The 17658-nt window shown below is 46.4% G+C and overlaps 1 protein-coding gene across 1 annotated transcript; it reads right to left on the bottom strand.

The window, feature by feature from the left end:
* Window positions 1-5277: 5277 nt before the first annotated feature.
* LOC133125047 (transmembrane protein 151B) lies at window positions 5278-17599 on the bottom strand. The gene is made up of 3 exons (XM_061236746.1): window positions 17061-17599; window positions 7248-7661; window positions 5278-6543 (listed from the first exon to the last, which is right to left on the bottom strand). Exons 1-3 carry the CDS (start codon window positions 17136-17138, stop codon window positions 5278-5280), a joined length of 1758 nt encoding a protein of 585 aa, XP_061092730.1. The 5' UTR covers window positions 17139-17599.
* Between the last annotated feature and the right edge of the window lie 59 nt (window positions 17600-17658).

Genomic DNA, 17658 nt, shown 5'->3' on the forward strand with positions numbered 1-17658 from the left:
ACTGTGTCAAGAGTGTACATTCTCTGCTTTTACAAAAGATCTATCTTTTCACTGTCAGTACACATTCATGTTGCTTGCACAAAACATTCTGACAATGTAATTGGGATGCCACATCAACGTTACAGCACTGTCACATCAATATTGTGAGAACGGTTTCCTGCCCAGACTGAATCTGTGTAGGGGCATTCGTGTGGTTTGTGCCTATATTTAGAGGGTGTGTGTAGTTCTGTGCCCGCCCACCCCACCCCACCCACAGAAAACAAATGAACTAAAGTACAGACTTAAACAGAGGCAAATTAAAGAATTCACTACAACAATGGCATTCACTCACGCACACACTCACACATGCACATACTCACACACACGCATGTGTGCACACACACCAGATATGCTGATCTTGAAAATGACCATTAGATTGGCTAATTTGAAGGCCATTTTTCCAATATTCTATATTAAAATAGGTCAACATTGTTAAATTTGGTGAAAGTAAATTAATACTACAGTATGTCATACTATGCCAGTAATCAAAGTATGATGTTAGGCTGACACAATAAATTCATACAAGTAAAACATTTTACCCAAAATGCCCTCGATAATCTTACTAAAGGCATGCTTGGAAGATGTGATGTAAGCCCTCCTTTATTTTCAGGGTGTACTGTATATCATGATGTCAGCTTTGACAGTTCTCAGAAGCCCAATGACACTGTGTCACCATAGATATCTCAAAAATGTACAGCACAGCAAGAACCATTCACTCCAACAAAGAGACGACAGACTAACATCTGACAAACGTGTAAAACACATTATGTTTGTAAACAGCAATATTTATACTCGTAATTCAAATAATTTCCTGCCTTGACTGCATGTGCCTGGCTTTTGTGTGTACGTGTGTGTGTGTGTGTGTGTGTGTGAGAGAGAGAGAGATGATGAACACATCTGTGTTGTAGAATGCTGAAGTTCTAGAGTCCTCTGAACATGGTGTCCAGGTGTGCATATTTCTGGACCAATCACAGCAGTAGGTCAGCTATCTCTCTGGTAAGCCTGACATATTTCCAAGGCAAAATGATGTGGGCCGACAGTATAACAAAACCCTGATGAAATTGACGGCCAGAGCAAAGGCCAGGCATAACCATATGACCACTGACATGAATCATCGGCTGTCTGCCAGCTCAAAACAAGGTAATGGTAAGGACACAAGTTATTGTTATTTAATTATTCATGTCAGGGTGAGCGAAGGCAGAATTTGTTGGCATAAACCCAGGGTCATGGCTCTTAATAGTATTTTCAGCTGAGAGGCTGAAAAAAAAGAACCTGGGTAAAACTTAGCAATACCCCGGATCTGTAAGAAATTTCAAAGAAACAAATGCACAACTATTACACTTAATGGACACTGCACAGTTTTCTTGCTGAGGTTATAACTGCATTAGGAATATTAGAGAGCAGCACACCACAGAACAGATTTGTTTTAGCACAACTGCATAGTCATCCGAATGGGGCTTGCAAGCTTCTTTAGCAATGCTATGCCTCTCGCTTCAGTGGCAGAGTTCTGGCATCATGAAAAGATTGCACTCGGATAGGAACGATTACATCCCGGCAGATCCATGTATAATCAACTGAAAGCAATCTCTGCCTCGACAATGTGTATGGCTGGCTGACCTCACTGCAGGAAGCCACCACACTCCCTGTCCTGGTCTCACTGGGCTTTCTCCAAATTGTCCACATGGAGGCATCGATGGCTTATGGCGCTAATCACAGAAAGTTGGATGCCTGGCAATCGGCAGCTGCTGCTGTCAAATCTTTGTTATGATTTCAGCTGTTTTCATTCTTGATTTGGGTTGTCTTTTCATTGTGTCTGTGGTCCGGGAGCAAGGGGTGTCATTATGGGGGGTTGAGGGGTGGGGGGGGAATGTTCTTTTCTTGAATAAAAAAAATTTCATCACAAAAAAACTACTGGAAGCAATAGCTCTCCCTCTCCATAACAGGAATAAGCAAAAGCACAAGCATCACAATTCCTCCTTCCAATATCCACCAGTGAACCAATATACCTCACCTGCACATTTATATTAAAAAAACATGGGGAGATGGGCAGGTCTAGGGGGTAAATGTCCACCGTAACAACTTTTTGGGCTCACCAGCCCGTGAGCGATCAGTGAGGTCCAGTAAAATGGAATGCAGTCTACTCTACTGGTGTACATTAGAATGACACACGTCCGGCTAAGGCAGATGACAGCAGGCCTGGCTTGTGTCTGCCCTGTGCGTGAGCATCAATGCAAGAGTGGCTCTGAATCATCAAGTCATTTTACAACAGTCCATATTATCAAACTTATACAATTACAACAAATTTCTTCATGGCTAAACAATAAAAAATACCACCCCGTGTGGCACAATTGTGGGATGATGTATTGAAAATGAAATAATTCTGCAAGTTGAATAAGTTCTGCAGTTGAAAGAGTGACTATGTTTTTTCAGAGCAGTGTAAAAAAAAAAAAAATAATGTCCCGAAGACATTTGATGTACTAATGTTCGTGCAGTGACCAAAATCAGCGAGTCCGCTTTCTCTGATTGCAATTCACACTCAAATAAGACCGTGTGACCAGTCTGGGCCAATCATAGACAAGAGTACACATTGTGTCAGGAGAGAACAGTGGCTTGCATCATGTCTAACGTCCTTCCGTACGGCAATGCTGAAGAGCACAGTGCACGAGTCAGAGTCAGGGAGCAGTCCCTTGTGCGAGGCAAGACGGTGTTTTACACAACGGCACGATGCAGAGACAAATCAAAACAACAGTGCAATAACGATGTGATTCTTTCACCAAAAACAAACAGGTGACAGTCAATGTAAAGCTACAAATACCTCGAGAGCAACATTCCTCTCCCCCTTTCTTTCTTGCTCCTACTTCCTCTTCTCTTTGCTCATCCTCCACATCATTTTCTTTCTGTTGTTTTCCATTTCAGGAAAAAAGACAAGCAGGCAGAGGTAAAGCTGGGAGGGGTTGAGTGTCTCTTAAAACCCCTCTCTTTTCTTTCAGTCATCTGTCAGGTGGTGGGTCCATCTTTTGGTCAGTAAGCAATGAAAATGGAGGAGAGAAATTTCACTGGGGTTAAAGTTCAGTCATCCATCTCCCACAATCCTGAAGATGGAGGGGAGTACATTTCTCCCCTGAGAGGTAAGCAGGGTGTACAACATGGTAGGTTTACAGACACAATTGACACATCAATATTTTCTGTTTCTTTCTTCTTTTACAGTTGACTGAACATAAAAGGTGTGGCTATGACCCACACACAGGTCAAGAGGTGGTGTAGAGAGGCCGCACTCTTACCGTACGGAGACCGTTTGGGCGTTAAACCTGGGCGGTTCTCCAAAGCCCTCCTACACTTCCAGCCCCTCTCAGAGGGCCCTCTGAGGTTCCGGACCGGGAGACGCAGCACTTCTGAAAAGGTGACGCATCGAGAAACAGATCCATTCTCCTCCCATTGCTTTTTCCAGCTGTAGCTCAGAAAGGATGGATGGCGTTGAAATGTGATTGACGGGGTTGATGCTGCTGTAGACCCCTGCAGATCACACGCACTTCACAGACCACATGCGCATTTCGTGTTTTGAGAATGCAGCGGCTTGTGATGATGATGGCGGCCAGCAGCCCCTAAACCTTCCTGATGTGATACGAGAGGTCAGCGTTTGTTTCTTTGTTCGACGTGAGCTCAGTCAGAGAGAAAGAGAGAGACAGACAGGCAGCTAGGAGAGAAGAGCCAAACGTGTTCCTCTGTTTTGAACCGATTCCAAGAGGTAATGTCAGATAGTTTGTTCAACTAAACTAAAATAAAAGGCAACGAAGCAGAATTTTGCCTCCCTAAAAACAAAAGGACATTCCTGAACAGCTCCAGAGTCAGTGACAGCTCTGAGCTGTTTGTGCTCCGCGTCAGTTAGCTGGAAGACAGGCACACACTGGAAGAAAAAGGCAGGACGATCCCATCCTCCATCGCTCTCCAAAAGAAAATGAAGAAAATGTACTCCTGGTGTCAGATCTAGCTACAGTGCCCTCAAAATGTATTCCCACCCTTGATGAAGATGAGCAAAGAAGCCTTTTTTATGCTAACACAATTAGCAAAAAAGATCTGGCATTGCCTGTCTGTTATCGGACAAATAATCTACTGAATGTCACAGCTGTTCACACCCATAACAATTATTTTAAATAAGATTGGACTAACATATTCTATATGAACATGCTATTTTTGTAAATTCACCTCAATGTGGTGGCCTTCCATGACTTCCTATTTTAATTTAGTACAGAAAAAGAGAAATCAACGAAAAATAATAGTTTGTTGGAAAAAAAACAAAAACATTTTGATTGGACCAGGTATTATGGACAGATTGAGGCAAAATTTTGTTTTGGTTTTTGGTTGTTTGCGTCTACTTGTACTGCGATTCTTGTTAAGGTCAAAGGAATCACAAACTGCAGGAAGTACCATTGTGGCCTAACCCGTTTTCCTCTCTCAGGAAACTGAAACTGGGCTGCAAACGGATCTTTCAGCCAGACAACGACCCCAAACATTCCTCAAAATCATCGAATAACTGGCCACAACATTAGTCTTTAGTAATGGCCATCTAAGTTTCCAGACTTGAACCCGATCTAAAGTTTGCTATTTGAACTGAAGAGGGCAGTCAAGCACAGACCTGAAAGATTTGAAGGATCTTGAAATATTCAGTATGGAAGAATGGTCAAAGATCCCAATGGAATATGTTAATTAATTCATCTTAATATGCTGTTATCTTCACTGCTGTGAAGATAACACAGCTGTCTTTGGGCACCATGCTCTGGCTGGAAAAGCACTATACAGTATAAATACATTTCTCCTTCTTCTTATAGAAGATTTACTCAGTAATGTTTTCCTTATGAAGGGAGGTTGAACAAAGTGCTGAAAATTTGAATATTTGTGACACATATCTTTGGGTAATACATTTGAGAAAGGTGCTATTTTGGCTAATTCCACAGAATCATTATTAAGGTTACTATTCATTAAAAATATACCTCAGTAGCTAGATTTTGTGTCATTTCATTGTCTTTGTTCATTTTCATCAAGGGTGAAAACACTAAGGGCCACGGGAGGAACCCGTTAAACTGAACAGCCTGTGATTTCTCTCCATTCATCTGGCCCTGTGCCCTCTTAGGCCTAACCACTTCTGCTCTCTCTCTCTCTCCCTCTCCTTTTCCTTATCTACATTTACCTCCCATTCTTTTCATCCCTCCCTGTCTCTCCCTTCATTGGTCCTTCTCACTCTCATATGCCCACTCCTCCGTGGCAGCTCTCCTCCCCGTGCACAATCAGCACAGGGAAGAAGAAAGCATCCTGATAGGCTGGGGGCCTGTCTCTCTCCCCCTCCCTGCCCTCTTCCCCCTCTCCCTCCTGCCCCTGCTCCTCCTCCGCCTCCCTCTCTCCCACCTCCTCCTCCTCCTCTCCCTCCTCGTCCTCCCCCTCCCCCTCCAGCACGCCCCGGCTCTCCTCGTCCTGCCGGCCCCCCAGGCCCAGGAACCCCCCCCCTCCTCCCCCATCGTCCCCCCGGCCCCCGACCCCGCCGCCCATGCTGAGGGAGTGGAACAGGCAGGTGGGGCGCGAGGCCTGCAGACGCCCCAGGGAGAAGCCGCTCCGGCTGGGCACCAGCCTGCCCCCCGCCCCCCCTCCCCCTCCGCCGGCCCTCATCCCCGCCACCGTGCCGTTCATCAGCGCGTGGCCGTTGGCCCCGCCCAGGGCCACGCTGCCGCGGATCCGCGAGGGGAGCGAGGTGCTGCTGGAGGACCGGCGGCAGCGGGGGCAGCTCTGGAGGAAGTACCCGGCGCTGAGGGCCGGGGCGTTCCCGGCGGCGGCCTGCGGGGGGGGCGGGGTGGAGCCCGAGTCCAGGTCCATGAGCAGGGCCTCGGAGTAGCTGGGCACCATCTGCTGGTTGCAGCGGATGTGCCACTCCAGCTCGGTCATGTCCACCGTGTTGACGCGGGAGATGGCGCGGTAGCTGGAGCCGATGCCGCCGCCGCCGCCCCCGCTCTCGTTGCCCGCCTCGCTGCCGTCCCGCTCCTCGCTGTCGCCGAACAGCTTCTCCACGTGGTAGTGCACGTAGGCGGTGCGGAACTCGGCCACCACGCGCAGCGGCCAGGACAGCAGCAGGGCCGAGGCCAGCCAGAACACCCTGCGCCGGGCGAACCAGGGCGGGCAGGCCGGGTCGGGGAAGGCCAGCATGTGCTCGCGGAAGTCCACGTTCTTCAGGTGCATGCCCTCGCGCGCCTCCATGTAGTCGTCCAGGCCCTCGTTGTCGCCGAAGAAGCGGGCGCGCTGGGTGAGGTAGGCGGCCTCCGCGCGCGCGCTGGCGAAGCTGAAGCACTTGGTGAAGCGCAGCCGCACGGCCGGGTGCTCCGGCAGCCCCACCAGCTGCTTGGACACGTCCTTCACGCCGTGCCGCGCGTAGTCGAACTCCGAGCCGGCCGCGTGCGTGTTGACGCGCTCGTGGTACACCTGCGTGGTGGTGTAGGCGTCGCCGTTTCGGTAGCGCGTCACCTGCGAGAGAAATGCGCAATTTGAGGAAAGTGTTATTTTGGCTTGTTATTTTTAAGGTAATGTTCTACTCACTAAAATGTCTGTTAGGAGTCAGATTTTACTTTATTTCTATGTTCATTTTTTATCAAGGGTGAAAACCCTGTCTTTTTAACAGCTACCTCCCTCAGCCCTTACAAACATCTCTGAACAGCCTTTGATTTCTCTCCACTTATTTGGCCCCGTGCTCTGGCTTCCAATCTCTCATGCCCTCTTCCCCCTCTCCCTCCTGCCCCTGCTCCTCCTCCACCTCCCTCACTCCCTCCTCCTCCTCCCCCTCATATCCCCTCTCCTCCTCCTCCTCCTCCCCCCCCTCATATCCCCTCTCCTCCTCCTCCTCCCCCTCATATCCCCTCTCCTCTTCCCCCTCTCCCTCCTGCCCCTGCTCCTCCTCCTCCTCCTTCCCCTCATATCCCCTCTCCTCCTCTTCCTCCCCCTCATATCCCCTCTCCTCCTCCCCCTCATATCCCCTCTCCTCCTCCTCCTCCCCTCATATCCCCTCTCCTCCTCCTCCTCCTCCTCCTCCTCCTCCTCCCCCTCCTATCCCCTCTCCTCCTCCTCCTCTCCCTCATATCCCCTCTCCTCCTCCTCCTCCCCCTCATATCCCCTCTCCTCCTCCTCCTCCTCCCCCTCCCCCTCCTGCCCCTCTCCTCCTCCGCGCGGCGTACCTGTCGCGTGCGGCGCACGTAGTGGTAGCTGATGGCCTTCCACCAGATGCAGGGCGTGGCCTGCTGCAGCCTCTGCACGCGCTCGTAGACCTCGGCCACCTCGGCCTGGGCCAGCGTGGCCGTCTTGGAGTAGCAGTGCCAGCACTCCACCAGGTACACCACGTACAGCATGGCCAGGAAGGCCAGCGGGATGTACACGTAGCCGCTGGAGCAGGGGCTGTCGTGCTGCAGCCGGGCCCGCTCGCCGGGGTGGTACCCCCCCCCGGGGTCCTCGGGGGCCAGCACGGGCACGCGACACAGGCCGCACCACGCCAGCGTGCAGAAGCAGCCGTACATCAGCAGCGTCAGCAGGAGGCACTTCCAGTGCGACTCCCTACAGAGGGAGCCCGTCAGAGACTGCTTCAGGGGACGCTGCTGCAGAGGGGGACGCCGGAGGACAGGGGGCAGGACGTGAGCGGAGGGACAGCATGGGGAGAGGGGGCGGACAGAGGGCGGATAGAGGAGGAGGGGCGGATAGAGAGGGGTGGCAGGTAGAGAGTGGTGGAGCAGATGCAGAGTGGGGCAGAGAGAGAGTGGGGGCAGATGGAGGGGGGGGGCAGATAGAGGGAGCAAATAAAGAGGGGGCACATAGAGAGGGGGGGTGGTAGATGGAGAGAGGGGGCAGATGGGGGGGGCAGAACGAGGAGCACACACAATGGTGAGGAGCAGGGGGCAGAGAGAATGGTGAAAGGTGGGAATAGAGGAATAGAAGGAAGGGGAAATACAGAACAGAAAAGAGGGGAATCAGAGAGCAGAGGTCAGGGAAAGGGAGGAGTGAGTAAGTAAATGAGGTTAAGGGCACGAGCAAATGGAAATGTGGTGGTGTTCATGAGGAAATGATGTAGGAACATTGGAAGCAAGGGCCAGCCAGGGAATGTAAAATGAAAGGAAGAGGAGATAAAGAGTTAATACTGGGCTCAACCAGGGCAAGAACTTTCCATTTTTCATTTCATTACATCTACAACACATTCGGACAAAAAATGTAAACAAATATCATTATTATCAGTCCCAAAAAAGAGCAGATAACAAAGAACTAAATAACAATAACAAAACAGTGTTTATTCCAGGTTGTGCAAGGAAATCTGTGGACTGTAAATGGAGTAGACTATTCCCACAGTGCCTCTCAAAGAGTGAAGACATTTCCTGTGCATCAGCCAAGCTCCAGTTAAAATGCACTGTAATGATGGGGAAGTGGATGCATTAAGATTTTCAGTTACAATGCAATCTGCCAGGAAACCAGACACTCTCTGCTGCCTCCAGTGGCAGCTTGCAGTACTACAGCCATATGGCAGGACTCGACAGCAGCCAGCGGCAGGACGGGAGGGAGAGGGGAGGGCGAACTCACGCCGGGATGAACACATGGAGGAACACAAAGAGTCAGATGCAGGGTTCGCACAGACTCCCTGACAGAACGACCAAATACAGTGAGCAAGACTTACATCAAACACAGTCGCACTTACAGTTGTACAGTCACCCATTACCCATAATAAACTGCCATTACATCGCACTGTTTATGCGCAGTGGAGCCACTCTCCTGCTGAGTGACTAACACAGCTTACACACGCGCGCACACACACACACACACACACACACACACACACACACACACACACACACACGAGTGCGCACACACCTGCTCCGGCTACCGGCGTGAGGCACTGACCACACTGATGGGGTCAGACAGAGTTATTGGCTGAAACTGGAGATTACCTGCTTTAAATAACACTTCTATGTGGTCACTGCGCTGATATCTGCATGCTAACAACTAAACCTCTCTTAGTTACTTCCTCCTGAAAGATAAAAAGCTATGAAGAAGGCCTTAAGATGCGTAATGTCTTCAAGCTTAGCAAAAGGAGACTTACTGTTGGGGTGATTTGATTGAGGCTTTTAAATTCATAAAAGGGATTAACAAAATGAACCTCAAGAGATTCTGCAGGTTGAGTTCTGTTAGTAGAAGGGGGCATAAATAGAAATTAGCGAAAGGTAGATTCTCCACAGACATTATGAAGGAAGTCTTTTCTCACACAGAGACTAGTTAGTGTGTGGAATAGCTTGTCAGGCCATTTAGTAGAGGCAGAAACTCTGGGGGTTTTCAAAACCAGGCTTGATACGGTGGTAGATACTATGTGGTTTGTATGTAAACAGTGAGCTCTAGTAGGTACCCTGTAGTGGTAGGAAAATGGCAAGCATTGTGGGGCTGAGTAGCCTGCTTTCGTCATTATGCCATCACGCTAATTAGGGTGACATAATTAACAAGCTGAGATGAAAGGACGAACAGATACAGAGACAGGAAAATGCACAGCCAATCTGACCACGTGTACAGAATAGTTTTTTCACGGGTAATTTTCTCTCTCTCCATGGCCAAAGAATGCTTGACGTTATTGCTGATAAAATATTAATCAGACAGACCATTTACAGCCGCCATGCTTGTGAGGGTAAGAGGTCAGAAAAAGTGGCCCAGCAATGGCATCAGGTCAAATGCCGTTCTTCACAATCCATATACACGATGGCAACTTCCAACTCGTTTTGCTCATCAAAACAATGGACAAGTCCAAACAATTAAGCTAAAGGAACATTAAAACGGATAAAATGCAAAGTAAGACTCTCCACGAATGTGAACAGCGCAACAGCAAATAAAACCCAGTAGTTGCATGAAAATGCAAAGAAACTGGAACACAGACCACTTGGTCCCTCAGTGCCACTCACTCTTCTGCTTCAATCAGCAGAATTGTCTCTCAGACGACCAAACACAATTTTCTCCCCCTCCCTTCTCTGCATCGTATTCATTCTGTCAATCAGCCGAATTGAAGCCACTTTGCTGGCATGACAAGGATGCATTCATTTTGCCAAAGTGCAAACATGATGAACTAATGCAGCAGCCCAATAATGAATGACCTCTGTGCCAGCTCAAGTTCCCCCTTATAACCCAACGGCAAGAGGCAGCTTCCAACAATGCAGTCCTAATCCTAGGAATGGAGTGAGCTAAAGGTGACAAATAGGGTTGCCAGACGATTTCGTAAAATTCGTAAAAAACCAGACAAAATGCTGGAGGTCTGAACTGTCGGATGGGCTGGGGAGTCAATACAATACAAACTGCGTGTAAATGTATATACATTTCTAATAATAATTTGTTATTTAGCTGATTCTTTTATCCAAAGCGACTTAACAGTTGATTAGACAAAACAAGGCCAGTGCCAATCCCCCCTGGAGCAATGTGGGGTTAAGGGCCTTGCTCAAGGGTCCAACAGCTGCAGTGATCTTATCGTGGCTACACCGGGGCTTGAACCACCAACCTTCCGGGTTCCAGTCATGAACCATAGTCACCAGTTCCATCAGTTACTCAAATCAGGCATAATTACACTGATCAGTCGGAAGCACAAACTGGGACTGTACAAATAATTTGAAAACTGGACCAAAAAATGTAATCAAAATAATTCTGCAGCCCTAGTAAAAAAAAAAAAAAAAGGTGAAAGGCAGTCTGTACTGTACTACTGTACATTTTCTGTTCGACAGTATACTCTACAGCAGGGATACTGAATCTCACCCAGAAATGGCCAGTGTGGGTGCAAGCTTTTGTACCAACCAAGCAGCTCCACTTTGCTAATAACTATTCAAGGTCCTTAGCAAAGCCTCAAATGGTTGATTAGTAGAATCAGCTGTGTAGGTGCTTTGCTGGAACAAAGCCTGCATCCACACCGGCCCTATCTGGGAAAGATTGAGTATCCCTGCTCCACAGTATTCTCTGTGTCCTGTGCTGACCTTGTGTGTCGGAATCCCACAGGCAGGGGTGTCGGTTGCAGAAGCGCTGTGCGTACGAACATGCGCATTAGTGTGTGTACAATACATCCGCCCCTCCAGGTCTTCTTAGGTGAGTCTACAATCTCTCGATTATAAAAAGGTCCTTTATTTCAGGGAAGTCTAGAAAGCGTATACATTCAGATATACTCAAAATCTGTGGAAGAGATGGGGATGATAAATAGGTCAAAAGATAGGACACTGGCAGAGAGGATGACACAAGTGTCCTAGCAATTTGACCAGCTGCTCAGTCAGCATATGGCTCCCTCTCCATTGCTGCGACAGAGGGAAACTGCAACCCGGCACGTAGCCATCTTGGCTCAGAAACAATGCTCCCTCTTACTCACATGTAAGCACACACACTGACGTTGAGTGCAGACTGAAGCATAGTTACATATTTTTCTTTGTTATGCAAACTATTAAACTCTGTGGTATTAGTTGCATATACAATGACTGAATGAATACATCATCAGGTGAGGGCATTGAGACAGTACAGTATGCGGTATACTACCAATATGAAAACTTAATAAAGCCTAACCATCTAAAGCTACTTCCTGGCTTCCCCCTCTCTGTCTCGCTGTCTATTGATCAGTCTGTAACAGGAGCCGGGGTTAACTCAGCAACTGGGAGTGACAGAGTGAGATGGAGAGACAGAGGAGAGAGAGAGAGAGAGAGAGAGAGAGAGAGAGAGAGAGAGAGAGAGGAGAGAGAGAGAGAGAGAGAGAGAGAGAGAGAGAGAGAGAGAGAGAGAGAGAGAGAGATGAGAGAGAGAGAGAGAGAGAGAGAGAGAGAGAGAGAGAGAGAGAGAGAGAGAGAGAGAGAGAGAGAGAGAGAGAGGAGAGAGAGAGAGAGAGAGAGAGGAGACCGCATCTCAATTGGAAAGACTGACAACTTGAAGTCTCTCAAGCATTCTTTGCATGCCAGGGCCTCGGACCCAGATATTATCAATGAAGTCTTATTAGGAAAATACAATCAAACCAGTTATGATTGTAGCTATAAATGGGATCGGCACTCGAGAAATCAATTTCCGATCTAACTGTTGAAACTGTTACGAACTGTGGCAAAGGAAGAACCCAGATAAAATTAACGGGGTTTACACAGGACTGTTAAAGGAATATTTGTGTGGTGTCACCCGGCTGGTAGGCTCTACTTTCAGCTTGTGGTAAAAGTTAAAGAGGAATGAACAAATATTAATTAAACGGTGCTAGATACTATTTAGCCTTTAGGCAAACTAAGCAGTAAGTACAGAACACAAGTAGTGCTGGGCTGAAAGGTCTTATCTTGTCATTACGTTAAGTTAATTTGGCAAGCATAGAGCAGTGGTCCCCAACCTTGTACCTGAGATCAACCAGCCTGTTCTGTAGGTCTTCATTTCACCCCTAATTTGGCACACCTGAATCTTCTCAATGACATCTCTAGCTGGTGAGTGAGCTGTGCTTTGTTAGGGCTGGAGAGTAAAAAGCTACAGGACGGTAGATCTCCAGGAACAGGACTGGGGACCACTGTTATGAAGGGACAGGGATGTAGAGAGTGGGGGTGGGGCAGGATTGAAGAGAGCGGCAGATTGTACACCTCCAGGGAGCAGTGCTGCCCAAAATTGAGGACCCTCCCTCTCTTCCACCATCTACCACCATTCATCTCTTTTTTAATCCCTCTACAAATATGTCCATATGGAAGTCTCACTTGCTTTTCATATCAGGTTAAACCAGAACAATCATAATAGCCCCCGCAATATAAATATCCCATTTCAGTTTCAGACTTTTTTTAACCATTCATATTTTGTTTACCCCAAACCCAGGGAACAAGATAATTTTATCTTTATTTTGTACAGCAATACAGCAAGGAGTACAACAATGATCTGTCTCCATAAGGCAAGGTAAGTTTATTTATATAGCACATTTCATATACAAAGATAATTCAAAGTGCTTGACATAGGCATAAAAATACAATTTTTAAAGATTAAAATGTAATAAAAGGTTCAAGAACATGTAAGAAAAAAACTAAAAAAATAATAATACTTGATTTTTTTTTTAAGGGTGTCCAGAAAGACAGAAAAAAACACTGATATGCCAGCAATACATATTGCATTTACTTCCTTGAAGCAAAATTTTACCGACCAACATTCAGAATGCAAACAAAGTAATGTAGAGGTGGCCTTGCCGTACCTCACGGTGAACTTTAAAACTGTAAACCCAGCATTGGTAATGACGGTATGGATTTCTACATTCCTCAGCAATGACGGGACTCCCTGACTGCTGGTGGAAGAGCCATCATGTCTCCCTGTCTGTCTCTCTGTTCCCCATTAGCTCCGAGCACCACCCTCTATACACACAGAATCTCACAGTACAGAATGTGCTTTGTTCCAGCGAAGAATATACTATGTACATGTTTCTCACAACCACTGTTATCAATGAGGCTCACTACCCAGCGATAAAAACGTTTCAAATGATGTTAACATGGTATCCCTGTATCCTTTGGGTTTTACTGCTACAGACATCTGCAAGACCTTTTTACCATCACCCTCCAATTAAAGACCATCAATTACAGCTACAATTGAATTAAAAGGTGATATAATTTCTCATAGGAATGGCCCATGGGTAACACAAGTAAGGAGCCAAGTTAGTGTCGATAAAGTAACAGTTAACAAAAAATAGTCAGAATACATCAGAAAGAGCCCACCCCCTGGTGTGGTTCTGTGCAACTACAATAACATATCAGAATTGGCCCCAACATGTAACTGTATAAGCTCTTCCCAAATTCATTCTGAATTTCACCACCTGATGGGCCTCTTCAACACTGACCCATCCTGGTCTTTCGCACTTATTTGCCTGTGTTTAATGAGTCAATAAATCAAATGCAATTACGGCAATTTTGATGTATTCCCATAGGAAGGCCCGGTCACCACACATCCGTCTGATGCACTGGCAGTAACAACTTAAGCTGGCTTACCCTCATATTCCATTCAGTCAGAAACATGCAGGGCCTCTCTTTCATTTCCATCCGGTTTAGAAAATGTTGTTTCGTGAACCTGAATAATTTAATGTGCAAATGTGAACTGGATCTGTCTGCACCTGTAACAATATCAAAGAATGTATTCCTTCCTAAAATTACCACCCGATTCTTTTTTTAACCATCCTTTTCTGTGTTCTGTCCCTCATTAGTATACATGATGTGTAGTTACTGTGTGCGTCTAAATATAAAACCCAGCAAGACATTCTGCAAACAAAAAAGAGAAATGTCAGTGCAGGCCTTTTCAGTAGAGGTTTGCATGCTAATCAATTTCAAATCACTGTTGATTATGGCCTGTGCCAAATCGAGATTTCACTTGAATAAATCTGTGAAATGCAATGGATCACATTCTACCATAGTCCAGATTGATTACACACCAGGCTAAATTTCAACAGTACCATAGCAAAGCCATCAATCCCACCAGACAAAACAAATCTACCAAAACCAGACGCAACACAGACAGACACAAAGCTTGTTGGTGTATACAAAGCAACAAGCATTCTTCTACCATATACCAGACAAAACATAACTTATGAACCAATAATACTATTCATAAAATCGCGAACACAAACTTGTCTATCAATTGTGTGCAGGACAGAACAAATCTAATTTGCAAATGCCAGAACATTACATATATCTAACAAACACAGACGCAACTAGCAGGCTATAAAACATCCAAGGAAATATATCTATCAAGCACTTGACACAATATCATGTTCATCATCAGACAGAATAATTTAATTCAGCACATTTCCAAAACATTTTATCTCTGATCGATGAAACACACGCTGTATTCCAGCTAAGCTTTTTTTTTTTCTTTCTTCTTTTTCCAATATTCTTGACCAAACACAACACACATTACAGTGATCAAACAAATGAATGACCAGCTTTTGAATTTTTTTTGTTCTGATCAGATACATTCAGATAGGCAGAAGGCCTCTACAGTTGTTCCTCTGGGAGTCGACCTGCAATTATCTGAACCTTCAGTTGATCTTACTCATTAAAAAATAGGATTATTGACAAGGCTGTTTTGGGTTTCCCAGTGATTTGGTAAATCACTGCACCGGAGTAGCTTTCGAAGCTCGGCCTCCAGGGTTCTTTTAGTTTGAGTCATAGCTCTCAACTGCTATTGATTAATTGGGCAACCGGGTCGGCACAACAAGGCTTAGACACCATGGTTACAGCCGAATCCCAGGAGCACGGCAAAGATATAAAGGAAGCGTAGACCGAGGTGTGACATACGGGGACTTCTGCCCACACTGGCTATTTTACTGAACCATGCATATCTAGTAATTAATTTCTTAACATTATAATTGTGGTTAGAAGGATAATAATGGATGTTTAGTTAGGTGTGAGCCTAATTGTCCCTCATACAGTTTTTATTAAGTTGGTCATAATAACCAGCTCCTTCATCTAGGCAAAACAACCGAATAGGCTACCCGTCTTTCTTTGCACTAAATAAGGAAGTCAGTTCGTTTGCAACAGGGTTATGGGGCGTGCAACTCAGTTCTACAGTTATAATGAGCCTGCTAAGGCGTTAGTGTGGGGGAGTGATACAGTATAAAAACACTCTCGGGCAGCACGTGGAAGGATGATTGTTGCAAATGCAGCTGGGGTGGTAGCGGATGACGGCACCGGTAAGGGGGCGCCTGTTCCAAGAAAATACGGGTCTGGGGGGTTAATATGCCAGCAGTTTCTATCGGTGCCTTGAAATATATATATATTTTTAAAGACTATTTTTACATATTTGCATGCATGATGCTCCTTTCCTGTATAAATGAGGGCTCTTGGGTCAATCAAGGCCTCACACGAAAATTTGCAACCGAAAAAAGAAAGCGGATGATCGTGGCAGGCAAGTGAGAAGACAGCCGCTGGATCGGAGAGTGAGGATTGGGAACTGAGACAAGAGGCAGACGCTCATTAGAGAACGTAGAGGAGAAGAAAGGTGAGAGATGTGTGCAGAGAATAAACCATTTCCAGCGCGCAAGCATCTTCAGCTGCAATGCAGAAGCGAAACATACTGCGGGAGACGGAAGGAGAGAGGACGCGGAGCGTGAGCTGCTGGAGTGGAGAAATTCACACCGCAAAGCAGACCCAAGTGGCGGTTCATCATATAGCCCTGCCCCTAATGCACGACTGATTAAACGATTTTTTTTTTTTACCTTGCTGCCAATCCTATAGCATAAGCGTTAATGGTGGTGATGCAATATGAATGTAGTCACAAAGGTGAAAACATCAGTACGGTTTATGCATGGTTATATTCAACACCAAATACTGTGGTCCATGTAGGCTAGCAAATGCCAACGATCGGGCTACCTTTTAAAAACGCTCTTCTGTAGTGGGCTGCATTTATTTTTGCAACCTGGTCGATACATATCTATTTTAGTCGATGTCACGATAGCCTTCTGCTATTCCCCGATAGTCAAAAATAATAATATCGTAAACAAGGTATTCAGAGTGATGTAGTCTTTAAAACATGCGATGTATAGGCTGCATATAAAATGCACGACGTAAACAAAACGGGAATAGTTACAGTGTAGCCTATATAGCCTAGTGGCATGAAGCTTAGTAGCCTATGCTACTGACAGCACCAAAAACAAACAAATGCAAACAGCCGAATAGCTGCAGGTACACTTATTACTCTGCCCTGAATTAGAATACTTTGCGGTATTCAAACTCATCTTCCCCCTTCTCCAATTTCCCTGCAGTTGACTACTACTCACACATAAAACAAAAACCTGAAGCCTTTTTTAAGAATATGCGGCTGCATTGTAAATATATAGCCTACAAACAAAGGATGCTCCAGGAACGTAGCTGGCAGGCTATTTAAAAATCCCCGTAAATTGAAACATGCCTGGAGATGCATAGCTAACCTTAAAACATGACCCTGTAAACAAACACAAAGCAACCCGTAACAACAAATTTGCAAAGCAGACAGAACAGGTATTTACAAATATTAACACGTCTCACCTCTTCTCTCCCGCCCCCAGAAATATTGGGCGCTTCTCCTGTCCCCGTCACTCCTTGGATTCTCTCTCTGTCCCCCATTCTTCTTCCCCTTCGGATTCCCTCCCGTTAGCACCATAGACCAGCCCGGGAGGCACAAAACCCGGCGGCCCAGCGTCGGGACCTCCTCGCCGTGTATATCACCCCATCCGCTGGTCCTGTTCCGCTTCTCGGAGAACAGAGCCCGCGGCAAACACGCATTATCTTCACTGAAATACTCTCCGTGTCGTCGCCCCACTTTCCTACTCTTCTTATTCCAACGTATTTTCTTACGTGTTGTATCTACTCCTCTCTGGTCCGGCAATAAGCTAATGGTGTTTTGGGTCCACTGAAGCACAGGTAGGGCGGTCCGTGCGTTTCTCTAGTGTACGGTGATAAGAGCTGAGATCGAGGAAGGGCTGCCTTGAAGATGCTTCGCGAGATGCTTCTGTTAGGGTAGTGTCGGTGGCTGCGTACGCGTCCTCTCACTTAACTTCCATAATCTAATATTTCCGATTGTTGTACCAATATCATTTGATGGGTCTTTGTCCATTTCAAGATAAATATCTCAAGAATTTTCTGT

The sequence above is a fragment of the Conger conger genome, chromosome 3 (genome assembly GCF_963514075.1).
Source record: "Conger conger chromosome 3, fConCon1.1, whole genome shotgun sequence".
NCBI lineage: Eukaryota > Metazoa > Chordata > Actinopteri > Anguilliformes > Congridae > Conger > Conger conger.

Bases quoted from the DNA above. Each gene is read 5' to 3' on its own strand.
- LOC133125047 (XM_061236746.1), bottom strand. From the start codon at position 17,138: ATGGGGGACAGAGAGAGAATCCAAGGAGTGACGGGGACAGGAGAAGCG. The intron at 7,662-17,060 runs GTGAGACGTGTT...CCCCCTCTGCAG, and splicing joins CTGGGGGCGGGAGAGAAGAG to CAGCGTCCCCTGAAGCAGTC. The intron at 6,544-7,247 runs GTACGCCGCGCG...TTTCTCTCGCAG, and splicing joins ACGTGCGCCGCACGCGACAG to GTGACGCGCTACCGAAACGG.